General features: G+C 36.2%; 1 protein-coding gene across 2 annotated transcripts in view; it reads left to right on the forward strand.

The window, feature by feature from the left end:
* Positions 1–20,398, forward strand: part of VPS13B (vacuolar protein sorting 13 homolog B (yeast)) — a 429,191-nt gene that overhangs the window by 128,435 nt on the left and 280,358 nt on the right. For both annotated transcript variants that reach the window (XM_010006448.1, XM_010006447.1), the window contains exons 17-18: positions 2,167–2,301; positions 3,166–3,339. In XM_010006448.1, the coding sequence (XP_010004750.1) occupies positions 2,167–2,301; positions 3,166–3,339 (309 nt within the window). The remainder of the gene's footprint in view (positions 1–2,166; positions 2,302–3,165; positions 3,340–20,398) is intronic.

A 20,398-nucleotide genomic window follows, 5' to 3' on the forward strand; every position in this document is an offset into this window, starting at 1 on the left:
TAGGATAATGCATCTGGACATAGAGTGGACTGTATGATGGAAAATACTTAGTTTTAGGAGTACTTAATCTTCCATAGTGAAGTGAGAGAAATATATTGTACACCACACATTGCATTTTTGAGCATTAAAGAGTTGCTGAAAGACGGAAACAGCAAGAAGCTACCAGTATTGAGAAGACTTGAAAGATGTGGGTCAAATTTGTTTTGCTTTGACTGTAATCTTGGCTGTTACTAACAATATTTTATAGTTTTGGAATAGACAGAAGACAGGGAAAAACATACTTTTCTTTTCTGCTCCCCTCCTCCTCCCCTCCTTCCCAGGACAATGGTCTATTTGCACAAGTTTATAGAAAGTATGAGGAGACAGAGCCAAGACTAGGAAATGCTTAGAGGTACCCTCTCTGCTTTTGACAAATTCACACATTGTGTCTGATAGCACACCTTAGATAAAATGGGATTTTCAGCTTTAAAAGAGGCTTGCTGTGGGCAAGACTGGGAATGAGGTGTATTCACGAGACTAAAGCTGGTAGCTAATCTTCCAGACTGAGAACTGTTGGGATGTTGTAGCAGCAGGCACACATATGGGTTGCAGTGAGCATTCTTTGAGACTGAAGTCTAGCTGAATTACAAATTAGGAAAAGGCTGGGCATATCCTGAACACAGAAGACAAATTAAATTTTTATCAGAAAGTATGCATAGAATTTGGAACCTACTTGCATATGGCACTCTGGTTTACTAAATGCCATATGTCCTTTGGTATGCTGCTTCTCTCTTCCTACCTTAGAAGTGATTTTTATTCAAATATTATTTTAATGTCTTACCAGAACAAATATGTCAAGGAGTCTGCTTGCCAAATTTTTTTATATGCACTGTCACGTACACGTCAGTGCTTAGGAACTGGAATAGGCACAGTGCACTAAGCACAATTACCAGGTATAATCCAAAATCTTGTTCTCTATAATTACTTTTTTTTTTTTCCTTACTAATTGTTGTGTTTCTTGGATTAAATCTTCTAGAGATTGTGCAAACAACTGACTTCATTCTATAGAGAATGTATTCAGTGTCTTTGATGTGTTTAAATATCTTAAAATAGATATCAAACTGCTTCATTGTTTTAAACATGATCTTATGTAATACTTATCTTGCATAAATTATGGATTTTAGAGCAAAATGTATGTTACGTGTGCAAGGAAACAGTTCCATAATTGTACTAATGTTTGCATAATTAACAAGCTGCTTGCCAGTTTTAATTGACAAATTCCAATTCCCTCCATTGCATGAGGGGGGAAAAAAAAAATAATGGTAAATTCTGTTAGTTCTTCCTTTCATAGAGGTGTTGAAAATATTTCTTTCTAATTTGCAAGTAAATTTATGTCTTTTTTTTTTTTTTCTGATAGACAGTGATGTAGAGAATAGGAGGGCTGGCTTTGTCCACCCATGCTTTGGGGCTATTTTGGAGCTGCCCTCGAGCTCTGCCAACATATCTTAGTCTTGACTTGTAAGATCCCCCGCGGCTGCTGCCGCTGCCGTTCTAGGCAGCTCTTCAGAAGTGACTGCCAACAGCACCGAATTCTTCCAACCAGTGTAGTAGTTTTCTGGTGTGTGCAAGTGGGGGCTGAGGAAAGACCACCAAAACTTATTTCCAGTTGTGACCTAAGGCAAGGTTTGAACTCTAGTTTCCGTTGAAAAATGGCAAGTGTGTTGTTGGCCTTGTGTGCTGTTCAGCTGTGTGGGTTTAGTGCTTTACGTTGCTACTGAGTAAAATGCTGTTGTCCAAATGTGAGCTGAAAACACTTAGTCATTTTAAGGTCCTGAAATGAAAGGGTCATAATAAAAACATGAAAGAGAATAGCTGACGTGACACAAACAAAGTGAAAACAAAAGTGTATGTATGTGTATATATACATATTTATTATTGCAGTTTCCAAGTGGCCTGGTGTGTTTTCCTCTCCGTTTCTATATATATTTTATGCATAACTGCCAGCATTAAAATGCCCATATACAGCGTTCTCTCACTTACATTTAAAAACTGTGAATCACAACAAAAATGCTGTAAGAACATCTAAGGTTGATAATTAAAGTATAATTAAGTTTAAATGCCTTGGTGAAGGAATATAAAAATATTTAAATTCAACAGGCTAGTACATTTGCAGTTTTCTTTTATTAGGTGTGAAATCTAAGAATCCCCTGCCAACTCTTGAGGGCTCAATCCAGAATGTTGAATTGAAGTACTGCGGCACATCATTGGTCAAATGTGCCTCTGGGACCGTGGGATCAATAAAAATTTGTGCCAAAGCCCCAGGTATGTGCAGCTGGACCATGTAAAACTTTATTGCCTGTATAGGAGAATTGGCCTTGCTTTTTACAAGGAGAGTTACTGAAACAAGAATTTACTCATTGTTCCTATGAATCAGAGAGGGTTTTTTTTTGTATTCTGTTTTGGGTTTTTTTATTATTATTGTTAAGTGTGCCAGGATGATCTGTTTTAGCCCCACTATAGTCAGTTTTTACTCTGAATAAAAAAAATAAACAGGTCACCTATTTTTTTTTTTTTTTTTTTTTTTTTTTTTTTAGCTGAGACAAATATTAATCTAAAAGCACTGAAGAAACTGGAATAACTCTGCATTTTCATATTACACAGAATATTGGCATTTTGCTTTATTTGTAACATAATTTCAATATATTCTGTTTATTATTTAATGTCTCATTTTCCATTAATGCCACAAGTATGTATTTTGCTTATGAAGTTTTTAAGGGCTCTATTTTAAATATTTTTAAAATTTCTTTAATAGAATTTTTATTGAAGAGCATGCAGGAACTTTTCCAATCAATGTGTATGATCTCTTCATATGTAAAGGCAGCTAATGTCAAGAACATAAAAATGTAATATATTTAACTCAAAATTAACTTTGTGGTGATTTTTAAAGATGGAAATTACTATTTTAAAGATAATTGTTTATATTAAATCCTTCTGGATGTAAAGACATTTACAAGATAACATTAAGGAAGTTGTTTAATAGCTTAAATGAGATTGTGCTTTCTATTTCCTCTTTTAATTCTGTACTTACAATGTTAATAGCTGTTCTCTTTGGACTAGTGAATGTTTATGTGTTGGAAATTTATCTTACTACAGTATAAGCTCTAAGAAGTCTTACCTTTATCTTAGGTGGTGGTGGAAAAGAGAAGCTGATTCCTTTAATTCAAGGCCCTTCTGACACCAGAGACTTACACAGCAGCAAATGGCTCAATGAGAGTAGAAAGCCAGAATCTCTCTTAGCTCCAGATTTGGTAGCCTTTACAATCCAAATTCCACAGTATATGGACTACTGCCATAATTCTGGTAAGTGCAAAACTCTTGTTAAGCTGGTATCGCATTACATTTTTCCTATCCAGTGTAATTTTTAAAAGAGGGGCTTGATATAAAATAACACAAATGTTGAAGAGTCTTTTCCACACACTGCACATATAATTTTACTGTAGCTCACTGAGAGACACAAAAACTAAAAGCAGCATTCTGGTGTACGTCTTCTTTAATAAGGAATGCTTCATTGACTTAGGTTGCCTTTGAAATTATTTATACAGAACCTTTTGTAAACTTTTTTGTGGTGGCAGGATCCATGTTGAAAATAGTGGTTTTATTCTTTCATCCCTTTATTAACATATATGGGTTGAGCTTCTTATGCAGAACTTTACTTGCTAAATTCAAAATGATTTGTGTAAATTTGCAGCATAATTTCTAATTGAATTTAGCATTTTTATAGTAAAATTTATCTATAATAAAAGGATGATTTTTTAAAATGCTACAGAGCACACATGTCATCAGACTTGGTGTTATGGTGGATGTAAATGATGAAAAAATATTTTCAGAGTTATTTGGATAAATCTAAGGGTGTTATTTATATTACGGGCATAATTACTCTTGCCTGACATTGTTATGGGGTCTGTGGGCTTTAAATAAAACATTAGTCTATTTTAAGCAACACTGATGATTTTTAAATGTCTCTAGTTCAAGATAACTGTAATACAGTTTGTGTCATACACATGGACCTAGGCTTTGCTGTCAGTATGATGTATTTTAAAAATCAAGGTTGTTTTTTTTTTTTAAATCCTGTTGCCATGTTAAGTATGGAATCAAAAAAGGGAAAAAAACAAAGCCAAGAAGCATCTAGTTTAAAGAAAGCAAAAGAATTAGATTGCTCCAATATTGTTAGGTAACACAGAAGTAAACTGGAAAGTGTGCTTTATTTTTGTCTATTTGTTTTCATGTGTAATGGTTCTTGAATATCATTAGTCTGAAAAGTAATAGTGAATTTGTGGCTGTCTTTCTAATTTTTCTGTGCATGTGTAAGCAACATTTGATTCTAATGCAAAGTAAATATTTGTAAGCACTGTGCACTTCAGCATTTGTCAGGTTATTTTTTTCAGTAACTGTAAATGTATGTTTCTTGGAGAGCATCAGGTTGGAAATGTTTACAGCAGTGTTTTTATAACAATTATCTTAAGTTTCTGCCCCTAAAACATTGCAAAAATATAATGAATCAACAGTCTGAATTATTTAGATCTCGTTTGTAGAAATGTGAAAATCTGTTGTGTGAAAATGTGTTGCACCTGTCGTGTCACTTAAGTAGCTTTTAAATATTCGTAATAACAGTTATTACTGTTCTTGATTATTGCATTTTCTGCCATTTTTGAGGATCTTTTCCATTTAATTTTCTGGGGTTTTTTTGGTAAAATATTAATTACATTTTAAAGGAGCTGGATATACTTACCTATGCTATCGAATTACTGATTTTGTTACAGGTCATAGTGATCAGATACATCATAGCTCATCAGTATTATGGATAGTCCAATTAGATAGCAGAGAGTACTTGATGGGTTGTGACAGGAGATGCCTACGAGAATTAAGGCACCGACAAATGAAATGCCAGCCAGACTTACGTGCAGGGACTTAAAAGGCAGAAAATTGCTTTGTAATAGACGAGTGCCTGTGGTACCTGTTCTGTAGGTGGATGGAGATACATTTACAATACTAAGATTTTAGAACTAAAAATTGACTGGACACTTCACCCACCCCCCAGTGCCTCAGGAGAGCTGTGTGGGTTCTGTGTACAGCGGCAGTTGCTAACCTGCAGGCTCTAGTTCTCTGCGTGGCACCTGTGACTACTGACAAATGGGAGGGAAAAGCTGACTGATGTGTTCAAGCTTTGGTCCCAGTAAACATAAAGAACATTGTATTGCAAATGTTGTTTTTCCTTTTTTAAATATTAAACCTAGGAAACATTAATGTTTAAATTACCTCAGGTTCTATATGAAGGGTGAGGGAGTTTACTAAAGCCTTCGCTTCCAAATACTTGCTGAAGGAACTAAGGCAGTGTAGTACAGGAGATATGGCCATCCTTTTCATTACAACTGTGCAAACTACATGAAGAGAGAAAATGAAGCAGTTTGAGAGTGTAAGAATGCTTTTTCTGTCAGTTGCAGTTCTGGGAATTAAGAAAGCTGTTCTGGGTAATTTGACAGCTAATTCAGCTTATGCCTCAGGGGAATAAGAGGGTTGTTTAAATACAGCTGTACTGCTGGAGATGATTGTGCAGTACTGAAGTTGTGCTATTTGAGCAATTTCTCCTGATAATATTAGATGTGATGTTCTGGAATAGGAATTTGGACTATGGAGAAGAGTAGAGAGAGCAGTGCAACTTACTTGTTGAATGTTATATTGCTGGAGATAAGGCCAGGGTTGGCCATGTCTTCTAATTCTACAAAGTGCATGCACAAGTAGCTGTGTAGCTGATACTCACAAAATACATGATTTCTCAAAAGATCTAAAGGGGACAGCAGTACCAGCTTGGTGGGATTGGATAAGTTGTCACCCAGCACTTGGGTAAGCTCTGTTTACTTCTCTTCATATACAAGGATTCAGAAACCTTCACAAACTCAAGTCAGTGGAGGTGTTGGTCACACCATGCAGTGGGGCTAGGGGTGCATTGGAGCTGTATAAAGACAGGGAGCTACAAATTAGCTACCTTTGTTAAGAACAGAATGGTATAATATCTTTTTGAGTGTAAAGCCAAGCAATTGCACTGCAATTTCTGGATACTCTGGAAGAATATTGGAATATAACAGTGCCTATGAAAATGACTTATAAAAATGTTTTGCTTATATAAAAAATAGTGAAGAAAGAGTAGCTAATTAATTCATTATGGATCTGTGAAGTTGAATGGAAAACAATTCAGTCTAAATTCAAAGCAGTTGTTTGGATATAGAAGGCCTAGGAGGAGGTATGATTTTCTTGAATAAATCAGGGTGTACTTACCTGGAGAAACAAGTAGGGGACTTGTTGAGCCAGTAAGTGTCTATTGTCCTGCACCACTTGAATGATATGATCCAGGGTGACCAGGATGGTTGTGCAGCTTGCTTTTATTGCTTGTCTGTAGGTAGCTCTGCAAAGATTGAGTATGTATTTACAATTTGAGTGACAAAGCATTTTACACTGGTTTTTATTCCTTACTGTTTCACTTGTTGCTGCTGAGAGAAAGCGGAAAACAAATACAGTTCTGGTAGTACCACACTGCATTGAGTATAACCAGCAAAGGAAAAACACCCTGTAAGGTGTAATGCCAAAATGGGCAGCATTAAAATGTGTGATTTATAGCATATACAGGGAAAGTAAGTATTACATATAACAAGTATATACACTAGTGATTACTTAGCAAGAGTATTTTACTGTTTGGTGCACAAAGTGCCATTGGCACAGTAGAAAACTGATCCACCTATAGCAGAGGAAGTATTTAGGGGCAAAGAATATAAATATGATTTTGTTTAGTTCATAAATACAAGTCTGGATGCTGGTGCTTTTAATTTTGGATATTTTTGTTGTATGAAAAACTGACCCAGGTATCTCATGCTGCCCAGTCTTATCTGAACTGCAGCATGTAAAACAAATACAAGAAAGGAGACTATTCCACTACCCTGGGGCTTGGGAAGGTCTTCTTACTGTTCCTCTGAAATAATGCTGGCTTTATTAACCCCCAGAGCAAGCTGCAGACCTTGTTTGTTTCACCTGGCCTCAGAGAGAAATAGGGAGATTTCAAAATGAATGCTGGTGTTAGTATGTAATTATGAGCAGCTGTTGAATAGATGAGGTGAGCTGATTAAGCTCTATTTGGTTTGCCATATTGAATAATTGAGAGTGTGTGCACAGCCGGTGTATGGAGAGTTTTATTACATATAAATCAAGATGAACAAAAATAAAAAATATAATTAATAAAGTTTTCTTTGAGATTAGCTTAAATATTCAGTAATTCAGCAGTGAAATAAAGAGAGTAAACAAAAGTATCTGTATTAATATCATAGTCATGTGGTAAATTGATACACCCAGTAGAGCAAAGGAAGAATGAGAAAGCTTCTCTAGTTTGTGAAAGCTGCATGAAGGCTGAAGAGCAAATATTTAACCATGTAAAAGTTGGTAATTTCTCATTTAAGCAGTATTTTTCTTAATCTTCTCAAGACTTTTGTATTTTTTCTTCACTATCAATATTTTTAAAGTTTAGATATGATCATTCAATTCTCCCGTTCTCCGCTCAGTAAAGAAAAAATAATTTGTGAAGTAAAAATACTTGGAAGAAATCGTATCTTCAAACACAAAAAAAATGTGTTGTAAATGTACCAGCAGGAACATTATCTTTCGCCTGTCCTGAAACAGCTGATTTTATCTGTTAGACCTTATTTGAAAGGAGTTGAGAGGTTTTACATATGCTCCCAACTCTCCCTTTTTTGCAGTTAGAAAAGCCTGTCATTGACATATTTTTTAATTTAATTTTGACTACTTAGACTGAGGATACTGCGAAGTCTGGATTTTAAAGTTGGAACAGTGATGTTTTTAAAGTTCTCAGTTCTAATTTAAGTGAGAGCTTGTGCTAGTAAATCTAAAAAAAACCCCAACATCCTTGTACAAGAGAATTCATAAACTAATTTTTGAAGTATTTTGGCAAGATTTGACACAATGTATGAGTAAAATCGCTTAATATATTGGAGTAATTAAAGACAATTCACATTTGTGGTTTGGGCATAAATGTGTAAAAATTATACCCATCTATCTTATTACATTTCCTTTTCTCTCCCTGAGGATTTCACTATGTACTTTATCTGTAATTGTTGCCAGTTTTCTATCAAGTTCCCACTGGGCTTCTGGTGCAAAAAATCTTATCCTCTCGATGACAGAGCTTGCCTGAATGATTTCATGCTCTTAGCATTTTTGTTCACGGGAATTAGGGGCAGAATGTAACTGCAGCTGAACATAGCATCTATTTTTGTAATTTTGAAGTTTAGACTCTGTTATTGGAACTAAATGAAGAGATGCAGGTGTTCTCCAGTTCAAGTCCTTTGGGATTTTTTGATGGTAGATGCTTGAAAAGAAAATGCATGTGTTTCCAGAGTCAAACAGCAGCTGTGGACAAGGATTTATGTTTTTCTCAGAACTTTTGGATTTCAAAATGTTACATTTAATCACATGCACAGAAAGGAGAGCAAATGTTAAAGATGTTACATATAAAACTAGGGGACTGATCTTTTTACCATACCAACTAGTTGTGGGAATAGAGGAACAAAGTGATCTTTAATCTTAATATGAACAATTTCAAAAGGATTATGATAGTTGCCAGGACTCCGGTCTTTTGAGAACTGTGCTCTTGCAGCACACAACATTTATATCCTCTCAATTGCTTTTAAAATCTGGCTTTTTCTCCTATTTTGTCTTAAAAAAATATGAGTGCTAGTTGTGTAAGTTACTGAAAACACAGTATTCCTGTAGTACTTATGTTGGAGTAGGGTGATACGCATTTTTAGCAGATGTTTTCTAGTAATGTCCTGTAGTTTTCAAAATCAGATTAAAAATAGCAGTTCAACTGCCTCAACTGTGAAGCTGAATTTAAAATTATACTGAGTTGCAGAACTTTTGGCAGAAGTATTTTGTTGTAATGCAATTTCTCCCGCACTTTTTCTGTCTTACAATTTTGGAATTACTTAATTGTAGTAAACAAAATGCCTGACATCTTTTAGTTTCATCACAAGTTCGAGTAGGGGCAGCAGATGGTGGTACTGCTGAGTGGTTCAGGGCGGCAGGATGGTGCGGGGAAGAACAAGATGGTAACAGTAGTAAATGCAAGTTGGTTATACCTGTCTGAGACAATAAAAGCCTCTTACTCAATGGGTTTAATTTTGCACATTTGCCAGCTTGTGTGTGCTCTGTCCTCCCCTATTACTGTCACAGCTCAACATGTCACACTACATACATGTTTAACTATAAAGTATTTTTCCAGACCTGAATCACCTCTGTGTCTTCTGCCTTACAAAGATCCAGCACTTCCTACTTTTTCTAAGAGAGAAATAAACTTGTCCTCATGTGCAGTCTGTAAACTCTACTGGCTCCAATTATAGTGTCATGTCTATGGGAGTAGCATCAGGGAGGTACATACTATACACTGCTAACTAAATTAACCTTATTTTGTGGGTTTTGTAACTCTGGCATCTGGCTGTAAGTTCTGGTTATAGAAAGGTAATTGTGCAATGCAGGAATAAGGCAGCTTGCTCAACTTTTCATCAAGTAATTCAGATTTTCTTGGGGGAAGAGGCATTTTCATCTCACTGCATACATTGCATTCAGTATTTCTCAATGTGCCATAAATCTTTCAGCAATGCATGTAGTCTAGAGTTCTGAAATTGTAACTAAATAGGATTCTGAGTTTTGTAAAATGATACTTGAAAAATCAATGTCTAAAAAAACCCAAAAACCCACAAAACCCCAAACAAACAAAAACCAACAACAAACAAACAAAAACCCCAATGCTCCATCCTATCAGTTGTTAGGAAGTCAGCCTGTGTAGTTAAGTTCCCTGAAAATATTTCTGTTTTTCTTACAAGTCTGACTGACTGTGAGATGTATTTGTTCAACTGAACCTTGAGGTCAACAGAGTAACATCTTGAGCCAAAGAGGTACTTTTGCCTACAGGTATGATAGTTGATCTTGTGGCTCTTGGGATAGGAGTTTGTATTTCAGTATTGGCAACTGAAGATTTGAGCTCTTGAGTGGTGAGTGAGATGGGCTACGCAGGTGTCAAAATACATATAGGCAATCCCCTCACCTTTTTTTTAAACAGCATAACCTAGGAAATTCTGTAAAAGTATCTTAAAAAAAAAAGTTGTTTAAAAAGCCTTTTTTATTTTTACCTTTGAACACATAAAATGTATAAAAGTTAGAGAATGCCAGATATGAGAATATTTTTTCTGCCTTTATTTTGTATTTGCCCCGGTACTCAGCACTGGTGAGGCCACACCTTGAGTACTGTGTTCAATTCTGGGCCACTCCCTACAGGAAGGACATTGAGGTGCTTGAGGTTGTAGACAGATGGGTGTTGGCCTCTTCTCCCAAGTGAATAATGACAGGACCAGAGGACATGGTCTGAAGTTGCAACAGGGGAGGTTTAGATTGGACATAAGGAAGAATTTCTTTATTGAAAGAGTGATCAGGCACTGGAACAGCCTGCCCAGGGAGGTGGTTGAATCACCATCCTTGGATGTATTCAAGAAACGTGTAGATGCAGAACTTCAGGGCATGCTCTAGTGGCCAAGATTGTAGGTTGTGTACTTGTGGTGGGTTGTTTTGGGTTTTGTTTGTTTTGTTTTGTGGGGATTTTTGGGGGGTTTTTGGTGGTTTTGTTTTTGTTTGGACTCAGTGAACTAAGAGATCCTTTCTAACTCTAACTGTTCTGATTCTTTTTGTATGCATGTGTGTTCCATAGGATTTCTGTTAATACAATCTGACAGTATAAAAATGTTTCATATGGTCACCAAAGTCAGGTTTAACACTTCTGGTTTAGAAAAAACAAAACTAAATGTGGGTTCAAATGATAACTGGTATTTCCATAACAGGATAGGATAATGTAATAAATAATTAATAATATTTGTGAAAACGCATTCACCTTTTCCACTTGTGGCATCTGGAAAAGCATTATTCAGGTGACTGATATTGATGGTGTGGAGAGTTTTGGAAATGTGACAGGTGAATGCTCTCAGTGGTTGCGGACGCACAGCTCTGGACACTGGAATCTGTCTTTAATTGAGAAAATATATGGGATATCTCCTTCTCATTTTGAAAAAAATGCCATGGGATCTTTAACTTCCATTTGGACACTTCCCAGACATGGGCATAAGGGACTCTGTTTACTTTCAAATGGTATTTCAACTGTTTCTGGGTTTTATAACTTAATTATATTGCTCTCCCTACCACTTTGGTGATGTAAATGAGCCATATAGCATGTCCAGTTTTTTAAAATGAAATGCTAAATAGATATAACTGAAAATCAATAGACTTTCAGTGGTAAAACATAAATGCATTATAGGCAGGTCAATTTTTGTTTTTCAAACTTCAGAAACAAGTGATTAAATAACATGTTACATAGCACATTTGATTAAAGCAAGCATTAAATTAAGTATCTCAATTATTTTTTAATGTGGAAATTACCATGTAAAGACACATTTGATTCTAAATGTGTGGGGTTTTTTCTTGGAATTATCCATGGTTCATTTCTGTAGTAGGTTAAAAGGAAGATACAGGTCACACTAAAACTCAACAGTATTCTGGGTATAATACACACAAATGTACTAACAATCTCATTTATATGGTCTAGGATGCAGTCTTCCACCCACATCAACATTCCAGGTTGCATGTTCCAGGACACATTCAGCCACATTACCCATTCCACCAAACATTACTGTCCTGAACTTCCCACAAAAGTTCCTTTCTATAATACAATAATACAATCTTTACAAGGGCTTGTAGTGAGTGGACAAGGCGTAATGGATCAAAACTAGAAGAGCATAGAATTGAGTTAGACATTAGGAGAAAATTCTTCAGTGTGAGGGTGGTGAGACACTGGAACAGGTTGCCCAGGGAGGTCGTGGAAGCCCCATTCCTGACAGTGTTCAAGGGCAGGTTGGATGGGGCTCTGAGCAGCCTGTTCTAGTTGTAGGTGTTACTGCCAATGCAGGGGGTTTGGAACTAGATGAACTTTAAGTTTCCTTCCAACTCAAACCATTCTATGATACAAAACATAAATGAACTATAATCTCAGAAATAATGTTAGGCATCAGATTAATAATCTGAATAAATCAGAGATTGACAGCCACTTCCCCTCTGCCCTCAAAAGTTCCTATGCTTGTTTTATTTGTGGAATAAAACTACTTAAGCTATACGGAAACATTGCTTAAATACAGTATAAATATTAGAACTGTCTATCATAGGGATTCCCCCCACCCACAAGGGAGAAAATAATGGAAATTTTGTAAATAGAATCATTTTTCTTTAAAAAAAATAGAAAATATATGATTGAATGTAATGAAGCATTAAATACAGTGTTTGGCTCAACATCAGTGAGCAGGCTTATGGAACTCATGTGATGGATCATCACCTCTGGATCGTGGTATTTTCTGTTCTGTATTTGGCCATGGTATAGAGGCTAATCATTAAGGCAAAATTAATCATCTTTTAAATAAACTGGACATCTTCCTTACTGGTCCTTGAATAAATTATATGTTCATGCTTGGTTATCTATTCAATGAAAATAAATGAATGAAAGGAGAATATTAATTCTCTTCTCCCTCTAATTTTGAGCTCTGTCACAAAGTCTCTGCTGTTACACGACAGAGGGGAATTCAGAGCAAATGTTCTCTCTAGATTGTGACCTAAAAATTCATACAAGAAAATGGAAGATGTTCAGCGTATTCTCTAGTATTTGAAAGATATTTCAACCCAAGCCCTGGATTAATATTTTTTAGACATTAAAATTATTGCAAAATAGTTGTTTTGTAATGTTTGATGGAACATTAAAGATAACCTTAAAATTAATGTTATGTTAAAATTGTGTTTTTAAACCAACTTTTGGAGGACTTGATGATTTCAAAGTAATCTTCAGTATAACAGAATTTTCTGAAAACAGATGTGTGTATTTTAAAGTGCACATCAGTCCTTTAAGCAGCTGCGTGTCTAAACTAATGAAATGAAACTTCTGTGCAGATTACAGTTAGTTGATAGAATAGTTCTTAATTAAAAAACAGGAGATAATTATCATAGAATCATAGAATCTTAGGGGCTGGAAGGGACCTCGAGAGATCATCTAGTCCAACCCCCCTGCCAGAGCAGGGTCACCTAGAGTACATCACACAGGAACTCATCCAGGTGGGTTTTGAATGTCTCCAGTGAGGGAGACTCCACAGCCTCCCTGGGCAGTCTGTTCCAGTGCTCTGTCACTCTTACAGTAAAAATTTTTTTTCGGATATTCACCTTGAACCTCCTATGCTCCAATTTACACCCATTACCCCTTGTCCTATCACTGGTCATCACTGAAAAAAGCCTAACTCTGTCCCCCTGACACTCACCCCTTACATATTTGTAAACATTGATGAGGTCACCCCTCAGTCTCCTTTTCTCCAAGCTAAAGAGACCCAGCTCCCTCAGCCTTTCCTCATAAGGGAGATGTTCCACTCCCTTAATCATCTTCGTAGCTCTGCGCTGGACTCTTTCGAGCAGTTCCCTGTCCTTTTTGAACTGAGAGGCCCAGAACTGGACACAATACTCCAGATGTGGCCTCACCAATGCAGAATAGAGGGGGAGGAGAACCTCTCTTGACCTACTAACCACACCCTTTCTAATGCACCCCAGGATGCCATTGGCCTTCTTGGCCACAAGGGCACATTGCTGGCTCATGGTCATCCTCCTGTCTACCAGGACCCCCAGGTCTCTTTCACCTACACTACTCTCCAGCAGTTCAGCCCCCAACCTGTACTGGGACATGGTGTTGTTCTTCCCCAAATGTAAAACTCTGCACTTCCCCTTGTTGAATTTCATCATGTTTCTCCCCACCCAACTCTCCAACCTATCTAAGTCTCTCTGAATGGCAGCACAGCCTTCTGGTGTGTCAGCCACTCCTCCCAGCTTAGTGTCATCAGCAAACTTGCTGAGGGTACATTCTATACCCTCATCCGGGTCGTTGATGAAGATGTTGAACAACACCGGTCCCAGTACCGACCCCTGTGGGACTCCACTAGTCACACACCTCCAACCAGATTCTGCCCCATTGACTACAACTCTCTGACTCCTAATTAATTAGGTATATTTGATTGTATTTTTGAGTTTTGAAAACAGTTACAATAAAATATAATAATCTTAATACTGGTTATATTAAGTGTTAAGACATTTATAATAATTTGTAACCAATATTACCTTTTTATTTATTGACTGGTAGCGTAACACAGAATAAGTATAAGCCTGTGAAAGGGATGACTTAATGCAACTGCTGATGCACTTTGAATGAAACATCTTTATCAAGTTAATACAAGAAGCAGTCATGCCCTACTTGAATTACTCATTTATAATGGCTGAACAGCAGCCTAGCTGTGGACTTTGAAATCCTGGGAAAATAAACTGCATGCATGCATTCAAATGTCCAAAGTCTTTGCTTTAGACCAGCTGTAAAATGTTGAAGTGAGATGTCAGCTACTAGCTGTTGTCTACATTTTTAGTGTGAAGGGAAATGTGGTCATTTAATTGCTAACCAAGTTTAGTGTTATTTTAATCACTGAATCTTCAGTTCAAGACTTTCTGTTTTTAAAGCTGTTTGAACATTTAGGATGTAAGGTTCAGAACATTTATCTACTTTTTCCACAATTTTAGTGCACAGATTATTAAGACCTGGTTTTGTTGTAATACATAGACTTTTCTCTAACTTTTTTTTTTTTGTGCTAGTGATGAGGAAGTAGTTATTCTATAGACTTGTAAAATATCAAAAGAAAATTTATCTATGGGTAACAATTTAATAAATGTTACCTGCGTGCTCACTAAGGACACAACAGTATAATAGCTGGTAAAAGCCATTAAATAAAAGGATGACTGTCTCTGCACTGTTGGGGTGTTGCAGCTTGCACAATCTTTTGCAGATGACTGCATTGCCAGTTTCCTTGTCTTCACAGCATGATACCATGTTTCCTTTGAAAAGACAGACATATAGGAAATTAACTGTTCAACTTGAATTTTTCTTCAAATGCTTGCACAAGACCAAAGAGTGCATATCCCATTACACTTGAATCAGAAATTTTTGATAAGAAGTGCCAGATGTTGCGTCTCAAATACGCTCACACTTCCCAAGTCAACAGGACAGAAGTAACCATTCTTCTTTCACTGCAGGAATTGTGCAAGCTATTGTGACAAAAGGTGATTTAGAGCAGGAACTCCCACTTTTGCATGTTGGAGTATCTGTAAAGGCAGTGTGAACTTGTCTTTTTGTAGCACTTTGAAGATAGACAACAATGGGCAGGGATATTCATAATCATCTTGCAGCTGTTGGTGAGACTGCAGGGAGGCTTACTTAAGGAGTGTTCAGGACTGGTCAGGTAGTTTTTTCCTTCTTGAGTCTGTTACAGGTATTTGTACTTCATTTCAGTCTGTTTCCTGCACATCTCTAACTTGTGTTTTGCTCTGGAAAACTGGTATCTCAAAATCATGATTGAAGGAACAGGTGTTTTCTGCACAATGGCAGCAAATTAATTCACAAACTCGGAGATCCTGCCTTCCTTCCTCTTAATGGGAAAACTGAGAGTCAAGAATAATCCACCTTACGGGTAGAAGTATGATGCTTAAAATCTTAATATTCATCCAAGGCAGCACTCATAGAGATACTGGTGATATAGCCTGGGAAGACAGTATTTATCATACACTGTGCAAACTGGAACCTTTTGGAATGGTTTGCATTTCTCTTCTCCTTGAAGTGTTCTAATGGGCTGCTCCAAGAGAATGGTGGAGGGATATTTGCAAGAAGAATGTACTAACTGTTGTGATCTTGACTGTGGCTTGACTCTATTTGGCTTTAGTTGCAGCAGTCCGCTCCTCTCAAATGACAGCAACTCAGCTAGCTTCCATAAATGGTTTCTGTATATTAAGGTGTAAACATGCTCAAACAAGTGACTCCAGAACATTTGTTTTTAAGAGCATATGCATTAGTAATTAAGCGTGGTTGTACAAAAATACAAGCACTTGGGCTTGATGATCCTGAAGGTCTTTTCCAATACTGCTGATGATTCTGTAATTCTAAGTAGTATGAAGTAATGCTAAGGGAACATGACATCTTTCATTCATTTTCTGCCACGTCCCACAGTGAAACACTTGCAAGTCAATGCTGCTATACTGGGAACCACTATAACTCAGGATCAGTTCAGCAGCATTTTTCCCTGACTTTGAGGCAATCAAGTGACTTCAAAGTTGCTGACATGCTTTCTGACATGGGGCAAGTGAAGTCCTGCCGCTTCTGTCTAATACAGATACCTCTGTTCCCTTTTCTTTATGCTCTTTCTAGGGGAGGTTATTGGCTTGTAGCATAGCAGCCAGCATGTAAGGCTTGGGTTTGTGTGCTTCTGGTCCTATGATCTAGCCTTTGTAGGTGGTTGTTTTGGGGTGCACATGTCACAGGGCCATGACTCCCAACAGCATTTGAACATAGAAGCCTTCCTACTGCTGCTGGTTCAGAGAGGTAGAACCAGTGTAACAAATTAAAAAAATTGTTTTAACTAGTTAAAATGTGAAACTAACCCAGTCTGCAGTCCTACTCCTTTTCTTTTTCCGGAGAATTCTGCTTTCCCAAAAGAGAGAGAAAGCCCTCTTCCTACCACTTGTATCTTTAACTGGAATGCCAAAATAAGAATCTGGAATGGCCAGAGTTGATTTTTTTAAATTACCATTGAGAAAAAAGTGGGGATATCTTAATTCTTACTTAACAAATAGATGTATTAATTTTCCTAAATACTTTTATGTGCATGTGTACCTGTATATATATTTATGCATGTGTATAAATGCAAGGAGAGTACAAGATGTCTAGTCTCATTGTATCTGTGGATAGTATGTTCTGAGTATTGTTGAAATTTGGGAGGAAAGCTTAGAAAAATGATAATGTAATCCATGGTACATTGATTGTCCTACTATACTAAGAAGAATTTGCCAGCATTTCCCTAAAAAAATCCCTACAAGACATTAACTGCACTACACTCATACTGACAGAAAGTAGGTAGGTTTTGTTAAAAACCACCAAGTGTTTGGCTGGCATTCTTCCTGGGGTATGAAGAAACAACTGGAGATTTTCCAAAGGGATTCAGTTATGGATAAAGGAATTAAAGAAACTGTCTTCCTCTTCCACTTGTAATGGTCTGGGAAACAAGAGCATCTAGAGCTAAGAAGACATATTTTCTCTCAAGTTGTAGCTCTCCAGTATATTTATAGGAATAGGACAATCTTCATAAGATAGAATAAGAATAAAACATTATGTAATAGTTTCTTCATCATTATTTTAGAAAATTTTACATGACTCCACCTGGCCCAGCCTGTCGTAAATAAAATAGTCTGCAATACTTTAAAAAAAATAGTATGCCGCATGATCTTATACATAATAATGTTTTAGTTTATAAAAGCCTGTATCAATTGTATCAATATAAATTAAGAGAGAAACAGTCTTTTGAGATTCATATGCCTTGTTTTGTAAATGTTTAGTATGCTTTTATAAATTAAATTGTCTTCCAAACAAATAGGCTGTACGTAATAAAGTTGTCATTGCCTCAGAAATTCTGAACAAAAGCTGTTGAGTATGGCAGCTTGAAATACCTAAAAGGTGTCTAGCATCACTGTTTGTAGGGCAGTAGTTTAAGAACAATGTTACACTTGCTTAGAATGAAGAATGTGTCTTGCATGTCAGTGTGCCAATACAAAGAATATTCAGACTTTTTTAAGGCTTTTAATATATTTCTTCTGTGAAGTGCAGTTTAATATTTAGTTACTGATGGTATCCATTATTATTGTTATGCTTTGGATCAAAGAAAAGATAAAATAGTCTGAATTACAAAGCATTCAATAGCTTGAATTTTCTGCCTAAGGAATAACAAAAAGTAGCAGACTGAAGTTCAAATTTATATGGTGAATAAGTTTGAGTAGTTTTCTGTGCCATTAGCGGAACAAATTAAACTTTCGCTGGTTGAGTGCATATACCTAAACAGTGTAGTGTGGGAGGATTATCAGCCAGTTAGTCTTATTGGTTTATTGGCAGCAGAGCAGATTTAAACCAAATTTTCCCATGGCTGAGGTACTGTATCAGCGATCCCAGAAGTTTTCCTAAGAAATTTATGAAGTGGTATGAAAGTAAATTACTGAAGAGCCATCAAAGCAAGTATGTTATTAATTGACAATTTATTGACTTCATCCTTACTGCTAGTTAAAAAAGAAAAAAAAAAAAGAAGAAAAAAAAAGAGGATTAGGATTCAGCTTACACTTTGAAAGCTGCGTGAGGTCTTTGGTACAATATTTCAGTTAAGCTGTAATTAATTAACTTAATTAAACAAATATTAGTGAAAGAGTAAAAGCACACTTATTCTGATGAATCTATAAAAATAGTCATAAGATCAACATAAGTAATGGAAAGTGTGAATCTGGGTCTGGTTAGGGCAAACTGTAATGCCAGTTATCTTTGATCTTTTAAGAAACTTAGTCCTTGCTCAAGCAGATCTCTCATAGACCTCACTGACTGCCAAAGAACTGCTGGGTCTTTACACTTCAGGTTAAGGTCAAAAATATATTGCTGTTTATTATACTGGACCATTTCTTTGTGCCTCTGTTTAACACTTTTAATTCAAACAGCATTGCAACTTGCTTTTTAAATTTTTTTTTATTTTTTTTTAATTTTACCTTTATTAAAAGAAAGGTCTAGTGAGGACAGTAGAAAGAAGCTATCTTGTGTTAATTCTGTTTTCTTAACTTACTGGTCCTGGCTAATTATTTAACTTCTGTGTGTATCAGTTCATCTGTAAAGATATATGTTACTATCCAAGCAAAATGCTATGGGAATTTCCACAGAAGTATGTTCAGACTCTCACTTGGAAGGTATAACAGGAAACCTAGAATTTTATAGTGATAGTAGTTAAAAATTGTAACTGAGCATGCTGCAGGTTTTTTAAGCATCTAATAGTTGAGATGGAAATTTAATTCCTGCTAATGATATATGGAAGTGGAGGTCTCCTTAGCACAAAAAAGCCCCAAAACAAAGAAAGTAAAAAATGTTTTTCCCAGATTAATCATGTATAATTTAAATTTATAAGGCTTTTTTATGTCAGTCTTGATTAAGACACACAGATTCAATGAGAATATTTTTCCTATTACTAATAGTCCCAAAAACCTACTGCATGTAAAACAAACTTTCTCCCTTTCTGCTTCTTTCTGATGCCTGTGAACTTCTGTTGCTTTGAATGGCTGATAAATTGTTTTCCAGGTAGGAGGCAGAATGCTTGACTTTGACTCATAATTGAATTTCTTGAGAAAATATCATTTGGAGCAGTGTGTCTACAATGGGAGCTATTACAGAATAGTTTACTTACTTCACTATCAGTTTCTTTTGGCCAATTTACCCCTGAATGCAGTCTCCTAGAAATCTGCTTAATCAGTAATACTGTTTTGAAAATAAACATTCTGTAAGGATCTGTCCTTTTCTATTAACAGCCCCAAACATTCTAAATAAATCTAAGTAAGTAAATTTTTTTCAGTCACCCATGATATACTTCCCTTCTTTGATACTGTCAGTTTTACCTACTTTGTTCATGGTACTTCAACTTTGATCTCAGCTAATTGCCATTAAATTCACACCGCTTACTGACTTGGCAAAGCCTGAGCTAGTTAATGCTATTCATCATAAGGAGACCAGTTCCTTTATTCTGTTCCCTCTAGGCATGTGCTTGTTTGTTTAACAGCAAAACGATTTGAGCAGTTTTACATATGCTGCTCATAGATTTTTCCACACAAAAATCAAACATAGCAGAGTTCTACAAGTGAAAGTTTTTAAATGTGTTTATTGCTTAAGACATAGGTATATTTAAAGACTTTTTTTTTTTTTCATGCTGTTTCAAATGCTGCTTCTATCCCCCAGTGAGATTTCACATGAGCTATTTAAAGCTCATCCTTGAATCAAAGGACTTTTGTCTGTTTGGTAGTTCTTCACTTTTCAGAATAAAGATTCCTTTTGCTTGCTCAAGCTATTAAAATGCGTTTAAACAAAACAAATCCAGGCTTTTGTAGGGTTATCTGTAGGTCTGATCTTGGATGAAGAAAAGACAAAATCTCCCAAGTCAGTGTCTCTGCTTGGGTGTGCCTGCTGTCCTTGCCCAGCTAAAGTTGTGGTAACTTCTGGGCACTGCATAATTTATCAGCATTGATGCTGATAGGGAGGAATTAGTTTATTAAATACATTTATTCTTAATCTAAAATATTTTTTAAATTAAACCAATATTTTAAATATTAAAGAGGTCTGATGAAGCAAGTATGTTTT

The sequence above is a fragment of the Chaetura pelagica genome, unplaced genomic scaffold, assembly GCF_000747805.2.
Source record: "Chaetura pelagica isolate M959 unplaced genomic scaffold, ChaPel_1.0 scaffold76, whole genome shotgun sequence".
NCBI lineage: Eukaryota > Metazoa > Chordata > Aves > Apodiformes > Apodidae > Chaetura > Chaetura pelagica.